The sequence below is a fragment of the Pithys albifrons genome, chromosome 19 (genome assembly GCF_047495875.1).
Source record: "Pithys albifrons albifrons isolate INPA30051 chromosome 19, PitAlb_v1, whole genome shotgun sequence".
In the NCBI taxonomy this organism is placed as follows: Eukaryota; Metazoa; Chordata; class Aves; order Passeriformes; family Thamnophilidae; genus Pithys; species Pithys albifrons.
In genome coordinates, this window is record NC_092476.1 from 7,591,646 (window position 1) to 7,618,050 (window position 26,405).

General features: G+C 53.3%; 1 protein-coding gene, 1 long non-coding RNA gene and 1 other non-coding gene across 4 annotated transcripts; 2 read left to right on the top strand and 1 right to left on the bottom strand.

Annotated features, from left to right (window-relative positions):
• Positions 1 to 10,153: 10,153 nt before the first annotated feature.
• Positions 10,154 to 13,392, top strand: LOC139680723 (uncharacterized). Of its 2 annotated transcripts, none has more exons than XR_011699399.1 (5): positions 10,154 to 10,193; positions 10,814 to 10,908; positions 11,901 to 11,986; positions 12,680 to 12,749; positions 13,299 to 13,392. It is a non-coding gene; the product is annotated as an uncharacterized lncRNA (long non-coding RNA). The 2 variants fall into 2 exon arrangements; XR_011699398.1 differs by having other exon boundaries at positions 10,159 to 10,330.
• Positions 10,670 to 10,746, top strand: LOC139680971 (small nucleolar RNA R38). Its single transcript, XR_011699442.1, has one exon. It is a non-coding gene; the product is annotated as a small nucleolar RNA R38 (small nucleolar RNA).
• A 1,099-nt stretch (positions 13,393 to 14,491) lies between the features above and the next one.
• On the bottom strand, positions 14,492 to 24,903 carry ST6GALNAC2 (ST6 N-acetylgalactosaminide alpha-2,6-sialyltransferase 2). The gene is made up of 10 exons (XM_071573509.1): positions 24,379 to 24,903; positions 19,164 to 19,247; positions 18,988 to 19,045; positions 18,237 to 18,411; positions 17,344 to 17,509; positions 17,122 to 17,260; positions 16,851 to 16,954; positions 16,615 to 16,698; positions 15,927 to 16,026; positions 14,492 to 15,747 (listed from the first exon to the last, which is right to left on the bottom strand). The coding sequence occupies exons 1-10, from the start codon at positions 24,501 to 24,503 to the stop codon at positions 15,580 to 15,582; spliced, it is 1,203 nt and encodes a 400-aa protein (XP_071429610.1). The 5' UTR covers positions 24,504 to 24,903; the 3' UTR covers positions 14,492 to 15,579.
• Positions 24,904 to 26,405: the final 1,502 nt, after the last annotated feature.

A 26,405-nucleotide genomic window follows, 5' to 3' on the forward strand; every position in this document is an offset into this window, starting at 1 on the left:
TTTGCTGTTTGTGTTTTTCCCAAACTGTCACTGCTCGTCACACCCCTTGTTTAAACCTCTGATCCTGAAAGCTTTCCTGAGCTCTCTGCAAAACAAATGGAAAGAGAGTGGTCTGTTCTCCACCGGGATCAGACACCACCTCAAAAGCAATGAGACTGACAGTGTCAGAACTCCCCAGAGCAGGCACAGGCAGAGCCAAGCGTGCATGTCTGTGCTCTGTGGCTGCCAGAGGTGGGAGGAAGCAGCCAGCCAGCCAACCCCAGCTTCCGCCTCTCCCTCAAACTGCTCACCTCCTGCTTTTGGCTCAGGGAAGGATGAAAGGGAAATGAAAGGGCTCGGCCCTCTTGTTCACTCTCTGCAGGTCAGAACTGCTCTCCTGTCCCCCATTTCCCCTATTGCTGCAATTTGCTATTTGACCTGAGCAGCCCAGAGGAATTTCAGTCACGGTGCATTCCTAGCACAGCATCGGTTTTCCGGACCAAAACGGAAACAGCTGCCAAGAAACAAATCTTCCCCTGATGCCTGGCACTTCTCATGGTGGAACAAAACTTCTTGAAACCCCAGGGGGAAAACCACAAGAGCTCAGCTGCAGCAAACCCCATCCCAATCCAGCCCATTCCCTCCAGGGATTTTGCAGCATAAGGGGGCTCAGACAGAGATTAATGAACATCATGATTGCATCCATACGGCACCACTTTGAGAGCTTGGAGTGAAAGAGGAGGTAAAGAGAGATCTGATCTTTAGCTGAAGGCAATGCTGTAAGGAAGAGTGGACTCTGGCTGAACTCCCCAGCATCCAAGTCCAACTGTGCCCAGTGTCCTCCTACCTGTCCAGGCCTGTTGTGCCTACTGTGACCAGGCAGGGTAAAGGCACGCAGATGGTGCTGACACAGAACACATTAAGTTCACACATGGCTTGCTGTGAAAGAGCTTTTGAGGCTTGTCAGGGTTAAGTGAGGTTTGTTTCCAAGTGCTGTGAGAAAGCCTGGTGCTATCAGAATCAGGCTGGTGAGGAGGGATGTACACAGGGCTGAGCTGGCTCTCAGATTTCAGGTGGTGTCTGTGTCCATGGGATTGCTGCATGCTTGAATAGCAGAGCTGACAGGTGTACATAACCCCTTTCCTCATGAAGGTTGATATCTCCCTCAGGTATTAACCAAATGTGGGACAGAGCCTGCAATAGTCTCCCTGCCACACTCATCAATTTCTTCACAGATTGCTGTGGTTTGGTAGGGTTTACAGTGCAGGCTGCTTGGGAACAGGGACATGGTCAGACAGCCAGAAGGGAGTTGGCCAAAGAGTTTCTGGAGGTCTGGGACTGGCTGAGACATGGAAACAGCATCAGAGCATGTGGCTTCTTGGCCTTTCCTGCTGAAGGAACAGCACTTGCTCTGTGTTTGTTCACATCTCTAATGTGATAGATAGAATAAGGTCAGAAATATTGGTAACCCAGTTTCTTGGAGGCCTTATGCCAGCTTGATTCTTGCAGATAACCAGGTTCCACCCTCTGCCACAAGGCAGCCTTCAGACACTCTCAAGGCAATATGCTTTTCCTTGTTCACCCTGATTGAGAGTGAGGATTACCTTTAAAGCACCCACTACAGTTCATGTTCAGCAGTCTCAGTTTGACAGCAATGGGCCTGATGGAGGTTCAGCCTCACCTTCCCAGTCATCATTTTAGCAGGATATGCAGAAACAGGCTCAGTCAGCAGCAGTACCAGCCATAACTCACACCATCTCAGTGGTTCACTCAAATCAGGGCACTGTTTCTCCAACTGTGAGGATTTTCTGGCATGAAGCATGTAGAATTCACAGCTAGGACAGATGCAGCACTGATCTGCTAAAGCCCAAGGCAGCATCTTAACCCCAGTTAAGATGCATTTAGGTTTTCTGTGAAGGTAACATGAAGTTCACATTGCAACACGCATCACCTGCTCGCTCACTGTGAGTCCCAGGAGACTGCTGGGAATGCTGCAGAGTGGCTGGAGCTCCTGACTGCAGGCAAGTCATGACAGCACTTCAGCTTGTGAGCTGGAGATGCCAGAAAAGCCTATCCTTGAAAAATCAAGAGGTCCTTTGTGATGCAGCCTTTCAGGCCATGTTTACACAGCAAGCCTGTCCCAGCAAGCCTAGGCTGCAGCTTCTCTTTCTGTTTCTTGGCTAGCCCAGGCCATTCTGCTGTAACCACACAAGCAAAGTCCATTGTCACAAACACCATCTGCTGAAGAGGAGGAAGGTTTCACACTGTGTCAGTCTCTTTTATCTCAGTGTAGGTTCTGCACAGGAGCTGGCTGAAGTTAGAAAAGCAAAGGAGATCCCAGCAACAGCTTTTCCTGGTGCTATCTGTGGGCAGTTATTGATTTGAATAGAACAGGACTCCAGAGAGGCAGGACAGCACACAAGCAGCTGGTTGCTTCACATCACTCTTCAAGCTTTGGTTGAAAATAGTATCAGAGTTCCCCCCCAGCCAAACTACAAGAACCTCCAGGCAACAGGAGCATCCCTGCTCAAGAGCTAAGCCAGCCCAGCTGAGCTCAGTCTTTCTGCTTTGGATCAGGCCACTCCAGAAACAGAAGCAGCAAGAGCCAGGGTGGGTCTGGGTGTGTGAGGAACCACCATATACATCTCACCCCACATGTGCACAAAAGAACAGCCACACACACGTCAGCAGCAAGGTCAGCTTCTTAGGCAGCCCAACAGGTATTTGAGCTTCTCTGGAAAGAGCATCTTCAGATCACAGTTTAGCACCACTGTCAGACTGAACAGCTGAGGCAGGAGTGCAATTCTAGAGAGTGTAGAGAAAACATTTCTAAAGCAATACAGCTTGCACAGATTGGCCAAAGCAACTCACAACACAGAGCAACCACCCAGCTCTGGGTACTGAGGTGATATAATACCCCACAGCTTGGCATGGGGCTGAGAAGGACTGGGCCAGAAGGAGACTGGGACAGGAGCACAAGCCCCTTCCCTGGTTGGACAGGAACAGAGCAGGTGGGACTGGGCAGAAACTAGCCCTGACTGGGAAGTGGGGATCAGCTGAGACCTCTGGCAGGTTGGTGGGGAGTACAATCCCCTGCTCTCCAGGGACCTGGTTCTCATTTCTTCCTCATGGATGAGCCCCTGTTTTCCCAGCCCAAAGTCTCCCTCATGCTGAACAGGATGTTCCCCTTCCCCTGAGAGCCCACACAGATGCTGGTCCTGCTCCAGGACTGATTCTGCACCATGTGGAATCTGGGACTCAGAGCACTGGGTCTGGATGGAGAGTGGAGAGGAGCCACCAATCTCCAGCAGCCTGCAATGCCCAGGGCTTCAAATCAATTCCCTCTCAGCCTGGAGCCAAACCAGGATACAGCTCCAGCTCAACAGCAAAAAGCTGAATTAGTTGAAGTCATGCTGCCAGCTGTGTATTTAAACAGGAATACATAGGGTTTCTGCTTGGTAATGCAGCAGGTGCTGTCAGTGCTACTGAGACAGATGAGGAAGGAAGGGCAGTGGGCTGGGAACAGGGAGAGGTGCTCAGGGAAGAGAGGGGCTCCTGATTCCTGCCCTGCTCACATGTGAGAAAGGTACCCCAGCAGTCAGCCAGCCTGCAGCATCTTGCTCGTTTGAGTTCCCTGGCTCCTGCTGAGATTTGACCATCACAAGACCTGGGTCTGGGAAAGAAAAACATCACTGGGAGCAAACACTGGCAGCCACTGACTCCTTGCATAGGTGCCCTGGCCATGAACCGGGATCCTACTGCATGAGGCATTGGCCGAACAGACACCAAAGGTGGTGCCTGTGCCAAACTGCATCCTCTTGGGGGAAGGTTTGGGAAGTAATTATGAATCTGGAGCCTCCCAAAACGTGCTAGCAGCTAGATCCTCTGGATGAATAAAACCCTGCCAGAAAATAAGATCTGTTTCTGCAAAGCTGAAACAGCAAACTTGTTTGTCTTTCCTCCTTCCCCTCCCAACCACGTTGTTTTAAACATTTACAGAGACCTTTATACTGTTTAAATAATGATTGGGGAGGAGGAGGGGGGTTGTTTCCAGTTTTTTTGCCAGCTGCTTCAAGTCAGCAGCACTTCACATGCAACTTGTGGTAAACCAGGTGCTGTGGCTTGTGACAGTACCACCCACGCTGCCCTGGTTCCCCCTGCCTCACCTTGCCTGCCCCACAGCTTCTCTGGCACAAGGGATGCCCGTGGACCCATCAGCCTCAGAAGGGGGTTACCGTGAGACCTGCTGCCCCAGGGAGCAGTTCCCTGCCCTCTGCAGTGTGTGTGCAAGTGCAGCCCCTGCTTTGCTGTGTACAGGGGTGCATGTCCAGCTCCCCCACACACAGCCCCCCAGGTCACAGAGCTCACACGTGTGCCAGGCACCCACGGTGGGGTTTTCTGACATTGGGAGGACAGGTGGGGGAGGATGCCAGAGCAGCATCCCTGAGCACAAGTGCACAGAGGATTAGCCATCTCCCGCGGTGCTTGTTCTCCCGCCCACCTCCCTCAGCAGCAAGGAGATGACAGCTGAGGGAAGAAAGGAGAGCACTCGAGACGTGCAGGGGAGAGATGGCTGAAGCCAGACCGACCTCTCTGCAACAGCAGCGCAGCGGGACATGTGTTGGTAGTTCGATCAGAAAGAAAGGCACGTGGGTCTCTCCCTTGTAGGCAGGTCCCCAGGAATCTGGGGGTTGTGTTAGGCTGATTCAGCTCTGTTTGCAGTCTGTGGGGAAAAGGGAGTGAGGAAGGCTGTCAAGGGGAGCTGGAGCCTTTCTGCAGGATGTTTGGACCAAGTGGAAAGACAGAGGAGCAAGTACGAGCCATGCTGTGGAAGCAGGATGTGGGATAGAGAAAATATTTATACAGTCAAACACAGGCTAATCCATGGGAGGCTTTAGAGACCATGAAAGCCATCTGCAAGTGAATAGATCACATTCTGGAGGAAAACAGTGGTTTAAAACAACACTACCCTCACTCTTTGATCTAGTCTGAAGACATCACACCTGTGAGCCTGAAGAGAAGGGGAAGATAAGCAGAACCATAAGTTCTGCTTGCACAGTGAGGCTGGGGAGGAATTCTCCATTTATGATCTCTTTGTGTACAAGAGCTTGGGGCCACCAAACAAAACAAGCAGGAGCCAGACACAGAATAAATGAAAGAAATGAAGCTGGTCCCTCTCCTCCCCACAGGAGGGAACGGCTGTTACAGGTTCAAAAGGGCACTGGGCAAGTTCATGGAAAAGAAAGTTACTGAAATCTCCATTCCAGAGAAAACCCATTAGCAGAGGCAGTGAAATGACCTCTGGCTGTCAAAATTCACACCCCTTAAATGGTTGGTAGCTGGGAAAGTGCTGAGAGATGTACCATATGTAGTCATGCTGTTCCTTCATTCCCTAGGCATTCATTTAGGACATCTCTTGGAAAAATTACATTAGTCTCGGTGGCCCTTGGTCTGGTGCCCTGCAGCAGGGCTCCTTCAAGCACATGTCACTGGGAGACTGTCCTCAACAAACCTCTTTAGAGACAGCAGAAGAAATAACCAGTGGCCTTTGACCAGCTACCCTCCGTCATTTTGTGAGGCCTCAGTTTACCACTTCAGGTTTGGTCAAATTAGGCACTTTGCCTGCTTTCCCTGCATAAGGATATGAAAAATGACCTCAAAGGTCCTGAAATAACATAACCTTCCATCATTTAAACATGTTCTTTCCCATTAGGCAATGAAAGTACCAGAGATGCTATTCTCAAAAGTAGCTCAAAACAATTATCTCCTTCCTCTGGAATAAACGATGGGAAGCAAGAGGTGAGCCGGAGATATGGCATTTGCAATTCCCCATTTTCCATCTGCAGCAGGAGGAAATGTTGATTTGCATTGTGCTTGACCTCAGTGCAGCTTATGCTAATTACTTGCAAGAATATGCTCGTTTGCTCGTGCGTGCCCAGCATATTTCTTGTATCTGAGCCTGATAGATGAAATATTGCTTATGGCACAGCACAGAGTGGCTCAGCTGAACCAACAGCTGGGTGGCCGAGTAATCCAAGGAAACAGAAACACTGTTTATGATAAAAGAGGACCTGAGAAGTTTCTCATTAATATTGCCTAGATATTTTTATACCACCTCACTCCCTTTCTGCTTACCAAGCTGTAATTTCCCAGGCTGACACAGAAAATGGAGAGGATCCATCTCTTTGCCCAAAGCAAGGACAGCTCTCCTTTTCTTGCTCATCTAATTTGGCCTTAAAGGAAATTTTTCTCCTGATCTCAGTAGCTTTACAGTGTTAAGGTTCTTCTACTACCTTTGAGTGCATTTGTGTATCTGTACACATCTTCCATCTCCAGGTATGCTCTGAGGATATATATTCTAATTAAACATCCTTGCCCATGATGAAGCTGGACTCCTACTGCTACTGTTCCACAGGATTTATCTGTGCACACACTGCCTTTGGAACACTCTTTAGTGTGCTCTCTGTTCCCATTAGCTCCTTCAAGGAATGGAGCTGGGAATGCAACCTGGCTCGCTGTGACAAGATGGGTCACTTTGCCCAGTCAGGACACAGACCTGAAGGGGTCAAGTCATTGATCAGCTTGTGTGTTCCCAGCTAGGTCCATTCTGTGTTGCAGTTCAAAACAGTACACCTTGAGACTGGTTTTGTTGCACTGAGCCCAAAAGTCAGTGGAGGAAAGGGGGGAAAGTGGGAGCAAGAGCTGAGTGGCTGAAGCTGCCATTTCTTTTGCACTACTGGGAGGAAGGGGAACCTTTTCTGTTCTCTGACTGCAGAATCCATATCTTAGACCTGCCTGCAGATCCCACCATTCTCCCAGAAAAGCCATCCCTTTGTTGCATAGATATTTTGTAAGGATAAAGCTCTTGTCATTCAGTGCACAGACCTTCAGACAGACCTTCAAAGCATTCCTGAGCCTGCTAAACTTCTACATAAGCATGCAAGACATGCTGAGGAGGAATGGGCTTAGTTTTAAACGTGTATTTAACACTAAATGAAGGCTTAAGAGCTTTGCTGCTGGGAGCAGGGAAGGATGTTTTGTTTGCAGCCTGTCTTGTCCTGTGTGGGAAGATGTTGTTTTTCTGCTGCTGAGCTGCAAAGAGCCTTTCTGCCATTTCTTGGGACTGTTTTGAAGCAGCAGACACCAGGATCTGGGACCTTGTGGCAGGTTTTTTTAACAGTACAGATCTTACCTCTCAGAAGTCTGGCACCTGAAAAATACCAGCAAGCAATCTCCAGCCTTACCCCAAGGGACTGTTCTTCGTGCACCCAGCATTTCTAACAGAGACAAGCATCAATAACCCCCTGCACCAGCCTGGCAGGGGGCTGGTGTCTGCCAGATGCACTGACTAACAAGGGAACTGGCTTTTTAAATGTCTGCTTCTCTCCCTCATGTGTCAAAGAAACCCACAGCAAGGCATCCCTCAAAGCACAGATGGGTGGGACCTGCACAGGCAGAGGGGAAGATCAGGAGGAAATCAAATTGGTGTCAGCAAGCATGAAGAGTTTCTCCCTTGAGGGAATTAAGGCAACTAAGAAGGGAAATGGGTGCAAAACTGAAAGACCTTGTCCTTCAGTTCAAGCGTGGGATCAAAGCCCTGCTGAAGTTGGAGCAGTTCTGTCATTGATTTCCATTTGTCTTTCCATCCTTCCTTCCTCTGTCACATATTCTGCCTGTTGCCCTGTTATCTGGTGTAGGGATAACCAAACACCTGAGAGCAAAGCACAGACTTCTCTGGAGAGGGTAATGCTGTAGCTTTGAAGGACAGATACTGAAGTGCCTTGAGAAATCAGAGAGATGGGGCTTAATGTCTCATTTGTTATGCTGGAGGAAGCAATCCCTTCCTAATCCTCTGTGGGGGAGTTGAGAGCAGCCCCCAGCAGCTCACGAGTACATCTCCATGCCTTTTCACAGCTTTTCTTACTTGTTTAACCTCTCATAGACTGAAACAGGAAAATACCATAACTGATGGAGATTTGCCACAGGAAATCTACACAAATCATGTCCAAATTGCCCTTGGGAGCAGCATTGCAGTTGTCTGAGGAAGGAGAATATGTTCAAACAGAACTGTCCAGACCAGACTAACTTCCTTCACATCTCTAGGAAGGTTCACAGACCCTCAGAAGAACCCCCATGACCTGCTGACCTCGGGGAGGCTCTGCCTTGTCCTGCAGCTCCCGGTGGTGAAGGTTCCACGCCAGAGATCTGTGGGACATGGTCGCCCTCTAAAGGCAAAAGCTGAGAAGAAAACGTGATTCATCCCCACACAGGCAAAACTGCAGAGAATTATGAGTGTTGGCAGGGGCAAGGAAATGACCCTCTCTCATCATCCAGAGTCTGTTCTGACTCCAGCATATCCTTGGAAACATTATCCATGCACTACAACCATGGATAATGACAGCACCCTTAGCTCATGCCATTCTCCCAGGCTTTTAATTGTTGAGCCCATTCCATACTCAGTACCTGGCAGAGTTTATCCATTTATAGGCACACAGATGGGCTGGGCAGCTTTCACCCAAAAATCAAGCATATCCAAGTCTTCCTCTTCTCTCCCAAGAGCTGAACTCTGCACAAGGGGGGATTTTATTTGTTTTCTTTTAAAAACTTATGTCCCTTGGAGACTTAAAGGGCTTGTTCTAGTTGTGATGGGTTATATTTGCTTATTTGGGAAGCTAAAAGCATCCAGGCAGTTTGCCAGCCAGATCTTCAGAGAGCAAAGGGCTGTGTTAATTACTCCTGCTCTGTATCATCATCTCCCTTCCTGCCAGGCCAAACACTCGTGCCACAGGCTCCTGCAGGGCAGGAAGGCATGGAATCTATTGTGTCCTCAAGCCAGAGCATGGGACTCACCAAAGGCTGCTTCTCTCAGGTCCTGCCCATCCTGCCAGGGCAGACTGTGAGGCTTTGTGCAGATATCAGAGGGCACAGAGGGCTGGGGAACACCTCAGAGCCAGCTGCTTGTGGTGGAAGCAGCTTATTTCTAACAGCACCTTGATATCTATTTACAGCCCCTTTGCACCTTTTAAAAAGCCCCTGACTTTTGCAACCTGTTGACTTTTTAGGAAAGACTTTAAGGAACTACATGGGGCTGTTCTGGAGAGTAGAGAACTTGTGAGTTGGGTTAAATCTGTGCTATGGAACTAAAAAAAAAATAAAAATCAGGTTCTAAAATAGGAACAAGGTCAGGAGGATCCAGGCACTAAAAATAAACACGAAGTCACACTGTCTTTTCCTGGGAACTCAACTGCCTTGCCTGGAGAAGGGCTGCCCACAGAGGGCACAGTGTGGAACCATCTGTGTGAGGGTGGGCAGGCCCTGGCACAGGGTGCCCAGAGAAGCTGTGGCTGCCCCATCCCTGGAAGTGTCCCAGGCCAGGTTGGACGGGGCTTGGAGCAACCTGGGCTGGTGGAAGGTGTCCCTGCCCATGGCAGGGGCAATGGGTCTGTGTGGTGCCTTCCAATCCAACCTACCCTAATCCTGTGATCTCCCTGCTGGCAGAGGGGATCCAGGAGCAGAGAGACAACCCCCAGCTCCTGGACATTTCAGGGGTGACACTGGGGATGTCGCCTGTGCTCAGGCTGTGCTGCTTCCAGAGTTCAGTTTGACGGTTTTTCATTTCTTTTCTCCACCAGGGTGGATAAACCTCTGGGGCAAGAAAGTGGAAAGTGGCTATTAGCAGTTCTTATTTTCCCTCCCCTTGGTTCTGTTCACACTGTTATTGTTCATACAGGCTTCGTATAGGAGGTAAATAGGACTATATATAGTTTCATCTGTAAGTTATAATTTCATTTATAGTTTCATATATAAGCTAAGCAGGATCCTATGGATTTCTTGCCAGGTTTTAACAGTGAAGGACAACCACAGCACATCCTGGAAGCATCGCTTGTTCAAGGCACGGCACATCCATTCACTAACCCATCCCTGGCTAATCCCCATCTCCGGCTAATTAGCCCCTTCCTCCGCCAGCTAATGCTTGTTCAGCCTTTTGCAGCATTCAGTGGCGCTAAGCACAGTCACGCACACCTCCTTAGTGAACGGGAGACGCGAGGAATTAATAAGTAATTAATAAATGCTATTAATGATCCGGATGGGAGCGTAACGGGACTACATTTCCCATGAGCCTCAGTGGGCTACGACTACATCTCCCATGATCCCCCGCGCGCCCCGCCCTGCCCGGGGACCACGAGGACAGCATGGCGGCCGAGCTCGGTGAGGTGAGCGGGACCCGCCGCCATCCGCCGCCATCCGCGGGCACGGCGGCCCCGAAGGGCGCGGGGGCAGCGCGAGGGAGTGCGGGGGACTCCCGTGCGCCGCCGGGACCGCCCGTAGGGCTGCGGCGAGGCCTCGATGGGTGAGTGGAGGAAGCGTCGTGGTGTCCCCCTGCCCCCGGCATGGTGGATGGAGGGAGCAAGGCCGGGGCGCTGTGGGATCCTCAGCTCGCAGGGTGTGGCTCCGCTTGTGCCGGTTCTTCCTCAGCAGCGCTTGTGGGAGTATTTCATGTGGTTCAGCCTCAGCGCTGCCGTTGGGGGTGTCTCCAAGACCCCCGGAGCGGTGGGTTCGGCGGGCCGGGGGTGCCCGCAGGTGTCGGTGCTGCCCCGGCTGAGTGAGGAGCGCGATGGCCACGAGGGCAACAACAGGCTCGAGCTATCGGGGTGGCCCTGCGGGGTCTGGGGTTTGGCTGCGCTGGAAGCTGAGCTAGTGATGATAAAAAGTTATCCCTGTCTGAAACTGGTCTTTCCTCTGTGGAAGTGTCACTCTGAGGCTCAGCGTTAAAGACATAAAGGTAAAGGAATGGTTTGTTGCATCAACTGACTGTCCTGTTCCTCACTTTCAGAGCATGGCACGGTGTCAAGAAAGGATGAAAACACTTACCAGGCTGTGGAGCTGATTTATCTACTGGATATGTACTGACAGAGCAGCTGCACAACGGTGAGAAACTTAAGCATCTCTCTTGCTGTAGTCTTATTTTTTTCTGTGGCCCTGGGGATCCTGGGAGGAGGTATAAAAGCCCAAGGCTTGATTAGTGTAATTAAGTCAATCAAGGCTGTAGCTTTGTTGCAGCTGCCACCTGAGTGCGCTGCCCTTTGCTGCCAGGGAGCATAAACTGAAAGGCAGCACGGAATGAATGGGAGTTTTACTGGTGCTGGTCCCAGCAGAGCACCTGCTTGTCAGTGTGGTCAAAGATGAGCCAGAGCAGAAGGGATTAAAGGTAGGAGGGATTGGGTGACAGCCCATTATGGAGACACTTGACACAGCTCATCTCAGAACTGTGTCTGTCACAGGAACAGACTTAGTGAAAGAATAATTGCTCTGTTTGTCTTACCTGGAGGTGCTCTGGGGCAGTTTCAGACTTGCATCAGGTTGCTGAGGGTGGGGAGATGCAGTTCACCTGCCCCAAAGGATCATCCTAGAAAGGTCACAACCTGAAGAATCCTTCTCCTGAGGGGATGTGTCTGTTTTAGGTCTGATGAATGTGTTTCTCAAGATAAACCCAGAGACAAATTACACCATGGATGGATGGATGTGTGTCTGTGTGTGTGCAAGGAGGGACTTGAATTAAGATGTTTCTGGAGGAGGATGTCAGTTTGAAACAGCTTAAAAGGGTCCAAACTACCAATGTCTGAGAGCTGGTGGGTTTTTTTCCTAAGCAATAATTTAAAGAGCATCCACCTCCCAAACTTTCTTGTGAGTGAGACAGCCCACTGGCAAACATCTTCCTCTGTGTCTTAGGGACAGTTTTTGCTGTGCTAAGTTTGTGAAACAAACACTGTGTGTCTCTGAATGGAGAATTTCTGTCTTCAATTCTTGCTCTGTGACCCAAGGCTGGTTTTTTTTTCCAAAAGAGTGGAGAGGAAATGAGTGGAGGACAAACTGTATTTAAAGTACTTTTGTTGACAGTTTTCACTGTAACTTGTGTTTAGGAGGAAATGGTCCTGCAGAGTCCTGGGACTGCTGTTGCCCAAACATAGCTTTGCAAGAGGGCAGCTGCTAAGCTGGGCCTAAGCTGGTAAGAGAATTCTTGAATTCTTCAGTGTTGTATGTTGCCTGTTTTAAATTCAACAGCTATATGCCACATCTGTAGGCAGCATGAGTCATGTGCTGATCAGAATTCCTGATCTTCAAAGGCTCTGCCAGGAAAAGTGCCCGGGAGAACACTGGCCATCAGCACAGCGACACCTGGGTGTCTGTGCTGAGCGTGGGTCTGTGAGGTTGAGGGGTTTGTGTGGGCAAGGGCAGGAGAGAAACTGAGCCTGTGATGTGCTGTTATCCCTGTCTGGCACAGCTGTGAGGAAAAATTTCCACTGAGGCTCTTGTACTTCCCTTAGTGGGATCTCTTGCCCCTTGCAGAGACTGCAGACACGAGGGGCACCAGTGGGGCAGATGCAGCATCTTGTCCCTTGTCCTCCCACCCTGTGACACAAGTGCTGTCCCAGACCCAGCTCCTGCAGCCCAGACATGACTCCAGAGCCAACTGTGAGCTGCTGTTGTCATAGCACAGTTTAGAGCTGCAAAAAGCTTTTAAGTTCCTTAAGCAAACAGTGACAGGTTGAAAGGCAGATAAGAAATGCATTTTTTATCTTTGCTTGATGTACAGTCATTGAATACACAGGCTGGAACAGCACTTTGTCTCCAGGCAGCTGACAGCTGCATTCTGCTAAATGATTTTACGCTTTATTTAACAGAATTTCTTTGTTTGCAGAAGGTCAGTAACAATTTCTGACAGGCTGAGCCGGCAAAGCTGATGACAGGGAACGTTCTAAGAAATGAAGGTTGGTATGTGGGAGGGGAGGGAATGGCAGTCACATTGGGTGCTCTGGCAGTACAGTTGTATTCCAAGCAAGATCAGTCACTGGGAGAAGCACATGGGGCGTTTGGCTTCCTGGGAGTAAGGGGGGAAAAGGTGACGAGGCAGCCTGATGATAAATAGGAAATGTGAGATTAGAGGGGCAGGAATTCTTTCAGAACAGACTCCTTTAGGAAGGCAGTGACAGCCTTGCTCTGTGATGTCTTCCAGTCCTAGAAGCAGCAGAAGGAAGATTGCTCTGGACTGAATGAGACAGATGGCCACTGATAAATTGTTGGAAACAGTGTGGAATGGTCACCTTGCATAACCACAGGCTCCTCCTCTCTGCTCAGGGGTTGCTGCAACCACACCATAGGCAACTTACCACTAAAACCAAAGAGAACTTGAGTACTGGCGCCACTGGCTTGGGCAGGAGCAAGTTTTTCTCTCTGAGTTGTATAGTCAGGATTAAATAGTGAAACTTCAAAGCTGACAGTTGCTTTGCTCTGACATTGTCTTTTTTTTTTCCCACTAGGACCTGGCTGGAACAAAAAGTGGTTCTCTGGTTTCTTCTGTTCCAGAATAAAACAAATTATGGAAAATCTTGCGAGTTGAAGTTGTTTTTTGTTTGGTTATTTTTTTAAAGGTTGGACTTGAGGTGTTTCCCAATTTCAATGATTCCATGATTCTACTTGGGCAGAAATTGTTTTGTGAGTTAGAAAGGATTTTAGACTAAAAGACTTCCAGAAATTCAAGCAGTTCTGAGCTTACCCTTCATAGCAAACCTGATAAGCAAAGACTTCAGTGTCTGCACACACTGAAAGTCAAAGAAAAGCAATTCATGGGGACTGTGACAAAACCACTTGTGACTAGGCCAGGTCTGGTGACAGAAATGGTTCTTGTGGTCTCCTTGGGATTTCAGAGATATGGATGTACAGCCATCAGGTTCATTGGCTAGTAAGTTCTTAAAACGGAGTTAATTCCAGCACCAGGCTCCCCCCTTGGCTGGGAAAACCTCCCTTCTGAGAGATGAGAGGAAGATGCACAGGGTAGTTCTGATGAGCACAAACTGGATGATTGTGGGCAGGATGCAGCCCTGTGACCCTGCTCTTCCTACCCTGTGTCTCAAGGTGCTGCTGATGTCACCTGAGGCTTGGCCAGAGCTGGTTTGAGGAGGTTTTGGAGTGTCTTGGCCAGGTGATGTGAGGATCAGTCTCATTCTTGTCATGAAAGAGGTTTTGTTGAGAGCTTGCAAATACAAAACAGGCCTAACAGGCTGCTGGGGTACCAGTGTGAGGTGGCTCTGATGAGAACAAAGGTTAATTTGAGACATAGGAACACAAGATGGGCCCCAGGCTAGAGATTACATCTGAGGCACGCTTGGAGCCCAGCCTTCCGGAGGTGAGCTGGCTGGAAACAGCCTGCTGGGAGCTCGAGGGGGTTTGGAGGTTCTCTGGCTCGTGGCCAGGCTATCTTTTGCCATCTCTGTACAGCAACCTCATACAGTAAATAGCATTCCAAGTGGAAAAGGGCCATGCTCAGAGCTATCCGGCCTCCCTGCCAGCTCAGATCTCTGTGATATAATCCCACTCCCATCCCCATCCCTACCTCTGGGGTTGTTCCCCAGTCGAAGGTTCACTTAACTACCTGCTGCTCCTCCTCTGCTGCAGGAGGGAGGCCGAGGGGGGTCTCACTCCTACCCACTTCATCAAAACAACAGAAACAGCATTAAGGAAATCATTCAACATTTATGTAATTACACAAAGTGGGGAAGTGTCTTGGATTACACTGCTCTGTATCCACTCTCCAGCCCCCTCCAGCTGGAGGAGTCTCCCTGAGCAGAGCTGGTGTACACAGGGTAACAAGAGTTCAGGACCTTCACCTCCCTGGGGATTTTGGGGAGGAAAGTAAAAGTGTGATAATCACTTATGACCCACCTGCTGCCTCTCAAAGCACTCAGAGGGGCACCACAGGGTCCCTGTGCAAGGAAAGCCCAACAAATCCAGTGCCACAAGTGTGTGGCTTCAGTCTAGTGTCATCTCTGAGCTGCTCACGGGCTGGACACATTCCTGGTGTCCCAGCTGAGCTGCCATGACATTACTCTTAGCTGATGGCTTTTAAAACCCTTGTCTGAAAACATCAGACCTAGACAAGGGGACAGTGACAGGGCACACTGTGTGTCTGTCACAGGAGAGAGCAGCCACACCACAGTCTGTGCCACCAATCATGGAGACAAACAGATCCTTCTGGAACTTTGCACACACCAACACAGAGCTGGCTGGAGCTGGAGCTTTCTGCATCCGGGAGGGGTGTTCTCCAAACACACCACCTTCCCCTCAGCTGGATGATCTGGTCTCCAGTCCAAGGAGTCATCCTGTCCATTGTCCCGCCACGGTGAGGAGCATTTGAGCTAGAGTATGATGGTGAGGTGAAGGGTGTTTTCCAGCATCTCCAGCATCCTCTTCCAGCATCATTCTGCCCCTCCTGTGTTCCACAGGGACCGCTGCTGCCCCACAGCCATGGTCATGGGGCTGGCAGGTCACAGCCACATGCTGTGGTTCTTCTTGGTCCCCCAAAGGCTGTATCCAGCCATACTGAGCCTTGAAACAATTTCAGGAGATCCCTGAGGAAATACATTTCTCCACCAGCTTCAGCTTCCCTCTTACCCACACACCACCGCCAGCTGCAGTGGGCAGGTCTGCTCCGTGGGCTGGTTGGCCAGCTGGGAAGAGCCCTCAGGAGACGGAAAGTGGCCCTCGGGAAAGAGAAGAGGCATGGGAGTCCTTGGACTTGTCCCTGCGTGCGACCTCCCGGCCTCACCGCTGGTAGAGGGTGATGATCCCGGCCCGGTGCAGGCTCCTCCACAATGCTGCCTCCAGCATCATGTCGTGATTGGCATAAAACACCAGCGGTTTCTTCTCCACCTCAAAGTAGTGGTCTGAGAACTGCTCATAGTTGGCAGTGATGAACCCATAGGCACTGACCTATGGGGAGAGACAGACAAAGACTGGGGTCAGGGCCCCACCTTGGGTGGGACATTCACTGCCACCTCCCTCCTCCAGGGATGGAAGGCATGTAGTGACACACTGGTCCCCACCAGGAGCTCCACAAAGGGGAGGTATCCCCTTGTCTCCAGCAGGAATGTGGTCCTGTGGTCTCTTACCTGGTCGCAGGTGTGGAGTGCAGTGAGGAGCATGAGGGCGCCGGTGCTGGGCATGTAGAGGGAGCTGTACTGTGTGTTCAGGAGCTCCGACCGCAGGAACCTGGCAATGGGCACAGCAGGGGTGGGGGGTCATGGCTGGCACAGCCCTGCACCCCCCAGACCCACACCCACCAGCCCCCACCGTGTGCTCAGTGATGCCAGACCCAGGTAAGGCAGAATCACTGAGTGAAATGCAGGGCTTGGGCGGGTTCTCTCACGGCTGGTGCTGAGGTTGGGCTCATTTGCTGCAGTTTGGTAAAGGGCACCTCTCTGCTGTTTGGATACCCCAACCTAGATGCCTGTTTTCATGAAAGGCAGAAAAAGGCACTCTCATTGAGCCCTACCTCTGCTCCTGCTAGGCTGGGACAAAATGTAATTTATTTTGGGGAATGGGAGCAAGGTGAGCACAGGCAGGAGTAGGAAGGGATGTGAGCTGTGCTGCAGTGAGCAGGAATGGCAGGGGAGAGGTGCCTCAGCTTTATCTGCAGATAGCAGGGCAGAGGTTGTTCAATTGTCTGGGGAGGACTGGAAATGCACTTTGATACTGAGCAGCCACTGGTCTGTACTAGAGAGACAAGCAGCAGGAGGCAGGTGGTCTGAGTCCAGCCTGGAGCAGTCAGACAGCAGCCACCATCCTCATCATCCTCACCTTGTTGTCAGGTACTGCAAGAAATCAGGATGCAGCAGCCTGAACTTCTTTGCAGATGCTTCCCGTCCAAAATACTTCTGTGGCCTGCAGCAGGGCAAGGAGAAGGGCAAAACTGTGTCACAGGACTCCTGGAGCCACTTGGGGTTTGTCCCGCAGCAGGGACAGATATTGAGGTAAGAGCAGGCAAATCTTGCTTGCATCACTGAGGGTGCTGGGGGGCTCTGGGGGCTACTCACTCATCCCCCTTGTCCGAGCCCTCAGGCACGGGGCTGCCCTGGATGGCCGATCTCAGCATGATGTAGTCACGGATATCCGAGGGGATAAAGATGTACTTCAGGTCCTGCAATGGGGGCACAGATGTGGCACTTGGAGGAGCTTTACAGGGCCCTGCTCATGCTGGTGGGTGAGGACTGAGGGCTCACGAGATGGGGAGAAGGTTTGGGGGGGCAAGCCCGGCCTCAAGGGACAATTCAGAACCACCTCTCCAGCAAGCCCTCAGGGTCTGACCTTGGCCTGGGGGACCTGGGTGAAGCCATACTCCTCGTAGGCAATGAGGGAGTTCTTCATGGTGTTCACGGTGAAGCCATAGAAGGAGACCTTGGTGCCCACATCCTCCTCGAAGCCTTTGATCACAGCGCCGTTGAGTCTGTGGGAAAAGCAGAGGATGCATGTCCAGGGTTGGGCCCTCCTCAGCACCCTGGCCCCATCCTGCCCAGGACCCCTCCATACCTGAACACCAGGTCATGTGCATCGATGGCCCTGCCCTGCCTCGAGCCGTTGAGGATGCCCCCGTTGCCCACCACGGCGCAGCGGACACAGCCCCCAGGGAAGGTGGCCCTGTCGAAGAGGTGCCTGTTGGCAGAGGCATTGAGGAGCCGGAGGGTGCTGCCCACCACTGGAACAGAGCAGGATGGGACCAGTCAGTGGGGAAAAGGTGTGTGTGTCAGCCCACGTGAGCACGAGTGTGTTACAGGGTGCAACAGCACAGAGCTTGCATGGAGCACATCCAGGAGCAGCACACAAAACTCACAGCAACCCCATGCAGGAGAGGGGCCTATAGGTGGCTGTGGGGACACCAGGCAGTCCCTGCTCTCCCAGGCTTTGTGTCACCCATGTTCCTAACCCTGCTCCAAACAGTGGCACCCAAGGCCGTGCAGGGCACAGCGGCACATCCAGACATCTCCAGCCCCAACTTTGCTGCTGCTCATGCTGTCCATGTCCCCCTCCTCACAATGTCCCTTTGCAAGTGCCATTGAGTTTGCACCCCCTTGCCATCCCCAGCACTTCCCAGCCCAGGGATTGAAGCTGATGGCTGACAGGGAGAACAGAGAGCGAGTTTGGGGTGGGAAGGGAAACAATCTCCTTCCACAACAATGGAGCGGCTTGTCCCAGCTCCTCCGGCCCCAGTTAATAATTATGCACACACTGGAGCTTTTATTCAGGCAAAATGTCACAAGATGCAGCAAGAAGCTGTGCCCTCCACCCCACGCCCCTGAGGTGGAGTGGGAAGACATCAAGGTCCCTGGCTCCTTTGCAGCCTTCTCTGCTTTTGTTATGTCACCAGTTCCTCCTGTTGGGTCCCCGAGCTGCCCCACATCCTCCCATCCCAGCTGGGTGTGTACCTGCAAGGGACAAGCCTTGCCAGCCGTAGGGGACGTGTCGTGTCTTCAGCCTGTTCCAGGTCTCCAGGGTGAAGTGCTGGTCCCACATCAGCACAGGGGTGTCGAAGCGGAAGATCTCCCCAAACTTGGGGTCTGCCTTTGCTCTGGCCATCACTGAGTGCAGGCAGGTGCTGGGCTGGGGGGGAGAAGGACCCCAGCTCAGTCTCCAGCCTGGGTCTGCCTTCCCTACAACGCCTCCACCCCTCAGCAAGCACCAAGGAGAGGACAAATCCACGGATAGAAATGCTCCTTGTCTATCACATGTTCTGCTGGGTCCTCCAGGCAGGGCACTGCCCTGTGCCTTGGTTTCCAGCTGCAAAACACCCTTGTGCACCCCAGCTCAGTGTGGGTGGGAGGACCAGAGGTTACAGGGTCACCCCACTGAAGGGCTCTGCTGTATGAGAACAGTCACAGTGCCCAGGAATGGTCCCTCCCCCAAGCCTGGATCCATCCTCATGAGTCTCCAGCCTGGGCTGGTGGCCCAGGAGTCACAGGGTTGGAAGAAATGGGTGATGTTGGCTCCAATTGCCACACTGGGGAATGACAGCAGGGAGGCCTGGGGAGACCCACAGGTGTGGATGGACAAGGTTGCTCCTCTGCAAACTCCTTCCAGAGGTTGCTGCTCCTCCTCAGCTTCCCACACGGCCCTTCAACCAACAAAACCCAGCACGGAGGGGCACCATGGACATGACTGTGCTGTGCTAATGGTTACCTGCTTTCTGCTGGGCTCAGGCTCCTCCAGCTCTGAGGAGGGCTCGAGGGAATTCCCACTGCAATGGAGGAAACATATGGCAGTTAAAAACTTATCACTTGGGCACTGGGGAACCCCACAGTGGGCAGGGGGCTCCCAGCTCATGCCAGGATTGCTGGGCATCTTTTCCCTCTTACCTCTCCAAGCTGCCTCCAAGGGCCCATCTGTGGTGTGGTGTCCCTGATGATGGGGCCAGGACCAGTGGCTCCGGCTGCAGCAGGCTGGGAGGAGACAGGGAGGGCTCAGCTGAGGAGGTGACACTGAGCATCCCAACACCTTCGAGAGCCACAGGGCAGGACCATGTCCCCTCCACTTGTCTCCCCTCCACCACTGCCTGTGCCCACCCATCCCTGTCTGCATGTCCTGCTGCAAGTGGAGAACCACAGATGTGCAAAATACAAGGTTTGTGCAGAAAGCAACTGCTGTCTCCTGGTGGGGCCCACCTCCAGGAGCCACACACACCAAAAACAACACCCAGCCCAGCCTACAGCCTTGGGAGAACCCTGCCGAGACCACTCTGGCTCTGACCACCATCTCACCATTCCTGAGCTGAAGTTGGACCAGGTTGGGAAAAGGTGGGCAGGCCAGCAGGACACAATTAGTTGTTACACTGGAGAAGCAATCAGCAACTGGGGTCTGCAGGCTCTCATGGTGTATGGGACCCCGTCTGCCATGGGGCATGCCCTAATCCTTCATTTAGCACTGGGGGAACACAGGCAAGGGCAGCCCACCCCAAGCAGTTTGGGGTGCCCTGAGCCCCAAGGGGACAGGCAGAGCTGACCCAGCCCCCCAGGGGAGAAATGGGGCTGGGGGCGGGCAGGGTTGCAGCCTGGCAAGCAGGAGGTAGGAGCCCACCGGAGGGGAACAGGCTTCCATTCATCCCTGTACAGAAAGGCCCTTCAGAGCCCCCCGGCGCCGTCGCCAGCCCAGCCAGCAGGTGCTCAGGCCAGAAGGGGAGGTATTGTGAAGGAGACAAGGGCCCCTTGTTATGGGATCTCTGCCTGGGAGCCTGGGCACAGGTAGAGGCAGGTGGGGAGCGGAGCTCTGCCTCCCCCACGGCCCCCGCTGGTGTGACACTGCCTGGCACAGCAGGCATTGGGTTTCCGTCCCTGCCACGGGCCCTGTCAACACCAGCAGTACCCACAGCCCTGCCTGGGAGCAGATCCCAGCCTGTTTGCCACCCAAACCCTGCTCCATGCCACTCTGGGGGTACAGCATGACATGGGGGGTCAGCCCAGCATCCTGCCTGGCACTGCGGGATGGAGCATCTCCCTAGGCATGGACAGGGAGGCAGTGCCAAGCAGGCTTTAGCCCAAGCTCCATCCTTGCACCATCCTTGCCAGCTCTGGCAGAGGGTGCCGAGGGAGAAGGCCAGCAGAGCAGGGCAGCTTTTTAAATCAAGCCACTGCATCCTGCCTCACTGTCCCACGAAAAGGCAGGTTCCCAGCAGGAGCAGAGCCCTGTAAAGCCCCCACCACTCCAAACACAACACTACAGCCCAGGGGTCAGCACAGTGTGAGCCCCACCTCTCCTTGCAGACAACCAGCTCATCCTTGAGGCACATCTTGGGATCGCTTGAGCTGACAGAAAGGAGGGAGGGAAAATCCCCAAGAGGGTCCATCAAGGATGATGCTGGAGCTGCAGCTTTCTGCAAGGCCTTTCTAGTGTTATTCCTGCAAGGATCCAACTAACTTCAGCCTCACCAACCTTGGCTTGCAAAGGGGAGCACAGGGTCTGTGCACAGGAAGATCAAGGCCATCAAAGGCTGTACCAGACCCGGTGTCTATGCTGGAGGCTGCTCTTTCAGCCCAAGTACCACGATCACACACACCACAGCAAAGGTCATCCACACAAGTGTCTCGCAGGAGCCAAGGCTGACCAGGGATCCAGAGAACTCTGCCCAGCGACCTTTCCAGCCCTGCTTGCTGCTTCCATCTCACAATGCAGACAATCCCCAGCTCAGGTGCCTCACCAGCAGGAGCTTATCAACACTACCAACACTACCACTATCCAGCTGACAGACCAGGGACTGAAGACACCCAGTCCCACCCCTCCCTATCCCTTCCTATCAGGCTCACAAGCTGCACATCTCTGCCCATCCAGTCTCTCCACAGCCCTCCAAGCTCTCCTACTCTTGTTTCTTGCTACAGACCCTTCCGTGGCTCATCTCAGTGCCTGCAAGACCAGGCAAAGTCCTGGGCACTGGCTGTGGAAGGGTGCTGTACTACTTTCTGAGGTTCCAGGGATGCTGCAGGAGCTCTGAGGGGCTCAGCCCATCTGTACTCAGGTGGGCACAGCTACCCTGGCAGGTTGGCTCCTGATGACATTCCATGGGAGCTGGGACCCACCTCCACCCATGGCCAGACACATTGGGTGGCACTTGTTCATCGTTTCTTGCAGGACTTGTACTGAACTGATAAATTAGTGCCAGCACCTCCCTGCACTCATATCCCAGCTGTGGGTGCCAGAGCCAGCTTCCCAGCATTGCCACTGGCCAAACCCTGCCAGAAAGGGCGTGGGGCAGCTGGCCCCCCACCAGAAAGCAGATCAGTGGTGTGATGGGGAGCCAAGCACTTTGACGTCACCAGCCAGGATGTGGTGAAGCACCTCGTGATGGTTGGTTGACTCAGAGGATGCCAAACCCTCCCCAGGGCCGACCAATGCACAATGGGGCTCTGGGGAGGAGTGGCTGTGGCTGCCCCAGCACTGGCTGTGGCAGCAGAGCCAGCCAGGCCTGGGTGTGCTCCCTCTCTGTTGGGACATTCACAAATCTGATGGTTTTGGTTCGTGGCCATCCTTCATTTCCGGAAGATAACACTGTGTATGAATGTGAGCACACACTCCGGCCTTATCTTCATGAAACACTCCCAGGGCCCCACATCTAAGGGAGCCAAAGCAGCAACAAGAACCCGCTCTTGGAGGCGTTTGCTCCATCCTGCTGTGAAGGGCTGAGCTCCAGAAAGCATCTGTCCCTGGTGCAGTGACGGAGCAGCATGGAAAGGCTGGGCAAAGCTCAGTGCTCATCCTGTCAGCACTAATAATAAAGCCACAAGCAGACCCAGCAGTTCACTGATGGGGTTTGGGAGAGATGGACAGGCAGGGATTGGGACAGGACTGTGCCCAGCCAAACCCTGGGGTCTCCAGAGATTTGGCTCCCTCCATCCCTGCATGGCTGACTCTGGGGGAGTGAGGGCATTTCACCCATCTCCACAGGGTCTCACTGTTGCCACCAGCTTTGTGCTGAGCTGGAGGAGGACTCAGCATTGCTGTGGGTGTCTGGTCCTGGGGTGATCAGGTGCTGAGAGCAGCCACCATCCATGGGGGATCAACTTTCTCCCAGCCCCTTTCATCCCCTGTACATCTGCAGGGAGGCACCACTCACACAAACCTCCCCACTGAAATGTGGTAACCTGCATCCACATGTGAGCACCCTGAGCCTCCTGTGCAGGCAGGTAGAGAGCGAAGTGAATGCTCTGCAGTGGCACCTCAGCCGTGTGGAACACCAGCCATGCTGGTTCCACCTGCAGACTCAGCCCCACATCCACTGGCAGGGCAGTGCTGATTCCTCCAGGTGCACAGGTCAGGCATGGGCCACCATGTTTGTAAAGACAGGGAAATCAGAGCCAACAGGACCTGCTTATTTTGGTTTATCTTTAAAGGGTGGATTAAAGCCAAAAGGAGAGTACAGGAGAACTTTGGAGCGCAGGTCAGGTCCACACTGCCTCACCCTGGGCTCCTTTTTGGGGTTGGACAAGCAAACCTTTGGTCCCATTGGTTGTGGGACTGGACACCAGGCTGGCTTTGCTGGGGAGGTGACATGGGGCTGAGGCACGTCCATGCAGGGATAGGAAGCAGCAGCCTGACATGTGGTGGTGGGAACCCATTCCTGGCTTCCATCCCATGGCTTCCCTCCACACCCTCGTTCTGGGCTGGGCCATGGATCCTGTGCCAGGGCATGGCTGGTTTCCATTCCTAGCTCCAGTGTGGTCTTTGGGCAGGTTCTGCTGCCCTCATGGTCCTCAGTTTTCCCTCTTGTGGACATCACGCTCTTTGTGGGGAGCTTCTCTGCACTCCAGTTGTGAAGTGCCCTGAGCACTTCGTGGTTCCAGCTAATGAAGGATGGAAACAGCCAACCCCTGCCCATACTGCTGGGAATACTCCAGCTCCACAAGCCCAGCAGGAGTTGGGATCTCTGCCTTGGGCAGGATGGGATGGGGCAAGAGCCCTCAGCACCCAGCTGGGGAGGAGGCAGCATCTGGAGCCCAGGGTAGGCCATCCAGCTGCATCCACAGCAACTCCCAGTGCAAACCTGTCTTCCCTCAGTTCACCCCACACCCCCAGCTGTGGACCCCACAACATCCCCCATTCTCAGGCAGTACCCAGGCAGCTGGGCTCTGTCACATTGACAGCACCCAAGAGCACCCAGAAGGAGGTGAGGGGCACCCACAGCGCTGTCCTGGCACATCACTTGGTGTTGCAGAAGGCGGCTGGTCCCTCAGCCCAAGTGCTGTGCAGACTCCCTCACCCGCTCTGCCTGCTCATCCACACTCCCCGGGGCTCCCTGGGGAACTCCAGCACTCCATCCCGCTTGGCACCGGGGAGGCTCAGGAGGGGACTTGGGGAGGTTGGAGGATGCAGGGAAGGCAGACGAAAGGGAAGGTGCACATTGCTGGAATTTAGGAAATGCTGCAAGCCTGAGAGTTTGCGAGCCATCAGGGGCAGTCCGGGGATCCAGGGGGGCAGCCCAGGGGATCCGAACGGGCTGAGGGCAACCGTGCCCTGCCCCTGCAATGGGGAGCTCCGTGCAGCTCCATGGGGGCCAAACCTCCTCCCAGGGACAATCGGCTCCAATCCTCCATGAGCCCAGCGGGGACACAAGGGCTCGCAGCGAGTTTCGAAGAATCACAGAATAAACCGAGTTGGAAGGGACTCACCAGGATCATGAAGCTCAACTCCCACCTCTGCACCTGGGTTCGGTCGGCAGCTGAAGGGGGTTTGATTCTGCCCGGGCTGAGCAGGACCCTCAGCCGCCCCTGGACCCACCAATAGTTTCTTTGCACTATGATGGGCTGTACCCACGTGCGGACCCCCGCAGACCTCCATGGCCCCGGGGTCCTGCTCTAGGCAGGGGCTGGCGGCCGCGGGCAGGACACGGTGCTCGGGACTCCTCGGAGTGGGGGCAGAGCCTGCTGCGAGCACATTTTCCAAAACGGCGAACGACTGGGGGCACAGCTGGGATAACCCGCCCTAAGGGGCCCACACTGGCACCCCAATTCCCCCTCCCCATCCCTGTGCATGCATGGTACCTCCTGCTGCCTCTCTCCCCCCTCCCCATTCCCTGTCCCCCATTACCTGGCTATGATCCTCTGGCTGGTGGGCGACTCCACCGTAGTGTAGTAGTGACTGTAGAGGAGCAGGGAGGATGTTAAACCTGCCAGGACCAAAAGGCAGAGCCTTTTCCAGTGCGGGGACCCCATCCCGGACACTTCAGCCGCTGGAGACGCGCAGGCGAGCGAGAGCGTGGGAGCCGGTCCCAGGCACACAAACTTCTCAGTCCCTCTCCTCTCCCTCCCCGGTGGGTGCGAACACCGCTATGGGCTGGCTCCGTCCTGCCCTGGGTGCCCAGCTGCACCTCGTAGCAGGCTGGGATATTCCTCCGGAGCGGTGGGAGGAAGGGTGTGAGCCAGAGGGAGGAGGCACCAGGCTGACTGGTTCAGACTTGCTGAGAAAAAAAGCACTTTTGAGCTGCTTTTTCTTCACGCTTGGGGATTAAACATTTACCCAGACCGGCAGGGAAAAGCGATTTTTTTTTCCGTCTTTTTCATGCCACCCACCCATAGCTCACAAACACGGTTCCCCTCTCTGTAACTTTCCTGTTTGACTAAAACACGTGCGTTCACCACCGACTGCTTCGCAAGCGGCAGCACCCACAGCCCACGGTGCCACCCCCGAGCGTGTCCGCAGGAGCCTGCGGGTTATCTTATGCTTATCAAGAACTCCAGGCTCTGAAGGCAAGCCAGGCTCCCACCCCGCGGTGCCCATTGCAGCATCGCGGCACGTACTCCCCTCCCAGCCGCTCGCTGGGTAACCTGCCACGAGGGGGAAAATGGGGGGGAAAGGCGAGAAGGGGGGACACTGGTGGGGTGCTGCCTCTGGGGACAAGGGGGGGACACTGGTGGGGTGTTGCCCCCAGCCCCGCTCTGGCTGAACAGATCGAATCTCTCACCCACACTGCGTTTGCAGCAGACAAAAACCGGTCAGGGCTTTGTGACAAGTTCGACAAAGAGTTTGGGCTGAGGGAAGGGAAAGACATGTTTGGAGGGCTTGAGAAGAAATTTGCAAGAATTGTTTTCGGAAAGGATGTTCTTCAGTTTCTTTTTTGAAAGAGTATTTCGATGGTTTTTAGTTAACTCTGAAAGAACCAGCCCTGCGAACTCAAGGATATGCATACCAAAATGTTTGTTGCAGCGGGGGGAAGGGACTCAGCAGGAAAACAAGCGTTTTCTGTTGAACTGCAGGGATTTGGGTTGGGGTTTTAGGAAGTCTCCAAACTCGGGGAACAGCAGGATGGGGAGTCCCATTGTTTCCTTGGCATCCTGAGCACCCACCTCCAGTCTCTCCACAAATGCCCACTTTCATTATTCTGCCCCAAAACCTGGGACCAAACCCCATCCCTGCTCCCGAGTCCCACAACACACCCCCAGGCTGCCCCCAGATCCAACCACCCCCCCTTCCTATTCCTGCCTGCTGAGACATGTTTCCAGTGATGCTGCTTGTTTGAAGGAAGTTAAATGCAAACCCCATTTTAATAGGAGTTTGCTTCAGTCTCCACTTGCTTCCATTAGTGCAGGTGTCCTCATTGCCAACCCTGGTCCTCTGGGGATTTTGGCTTTGTGAAGATGGCACCACATTCACATCCATGAAGGGCCCAGGATGCATCGATGGCAATGGGGTGAACACAGGGCAGCTGGTGTGTTCAAGGCAGAGCTGGTCTAGTCCTACTAGGAGAGTGGATGCTGGACCTGGGACACCATGAGGGGATGGTGGCCAGGCTGATTTTAAAGAAAACTTGCAGGGAGCCATCCCTGCTGTTGTGCAGGGTCTGGAGAGCTGTGGCAGGCAGGTTGGCTGGGCACAGAGTGTCTTGGGGAAGAAGAGAGAAGGCAAGAAGCTGGAAGGACAGAACAGACCATCACCACTTGGACACACAGGGATGAAATCAAGCCTAAAGCTCAGCAGGAGCTAAAACTGCAAAAGGATGGGCAGCAAGAGAGGGTTACAAATGCCCTGGTAGCAAAGGGCAGCTCAGAGAAATGGGGGTGTGCTGATGGAAGGATTTGATGTGTTTTGCCTTTATCACCAAAGGTTGCTCCCAGCCC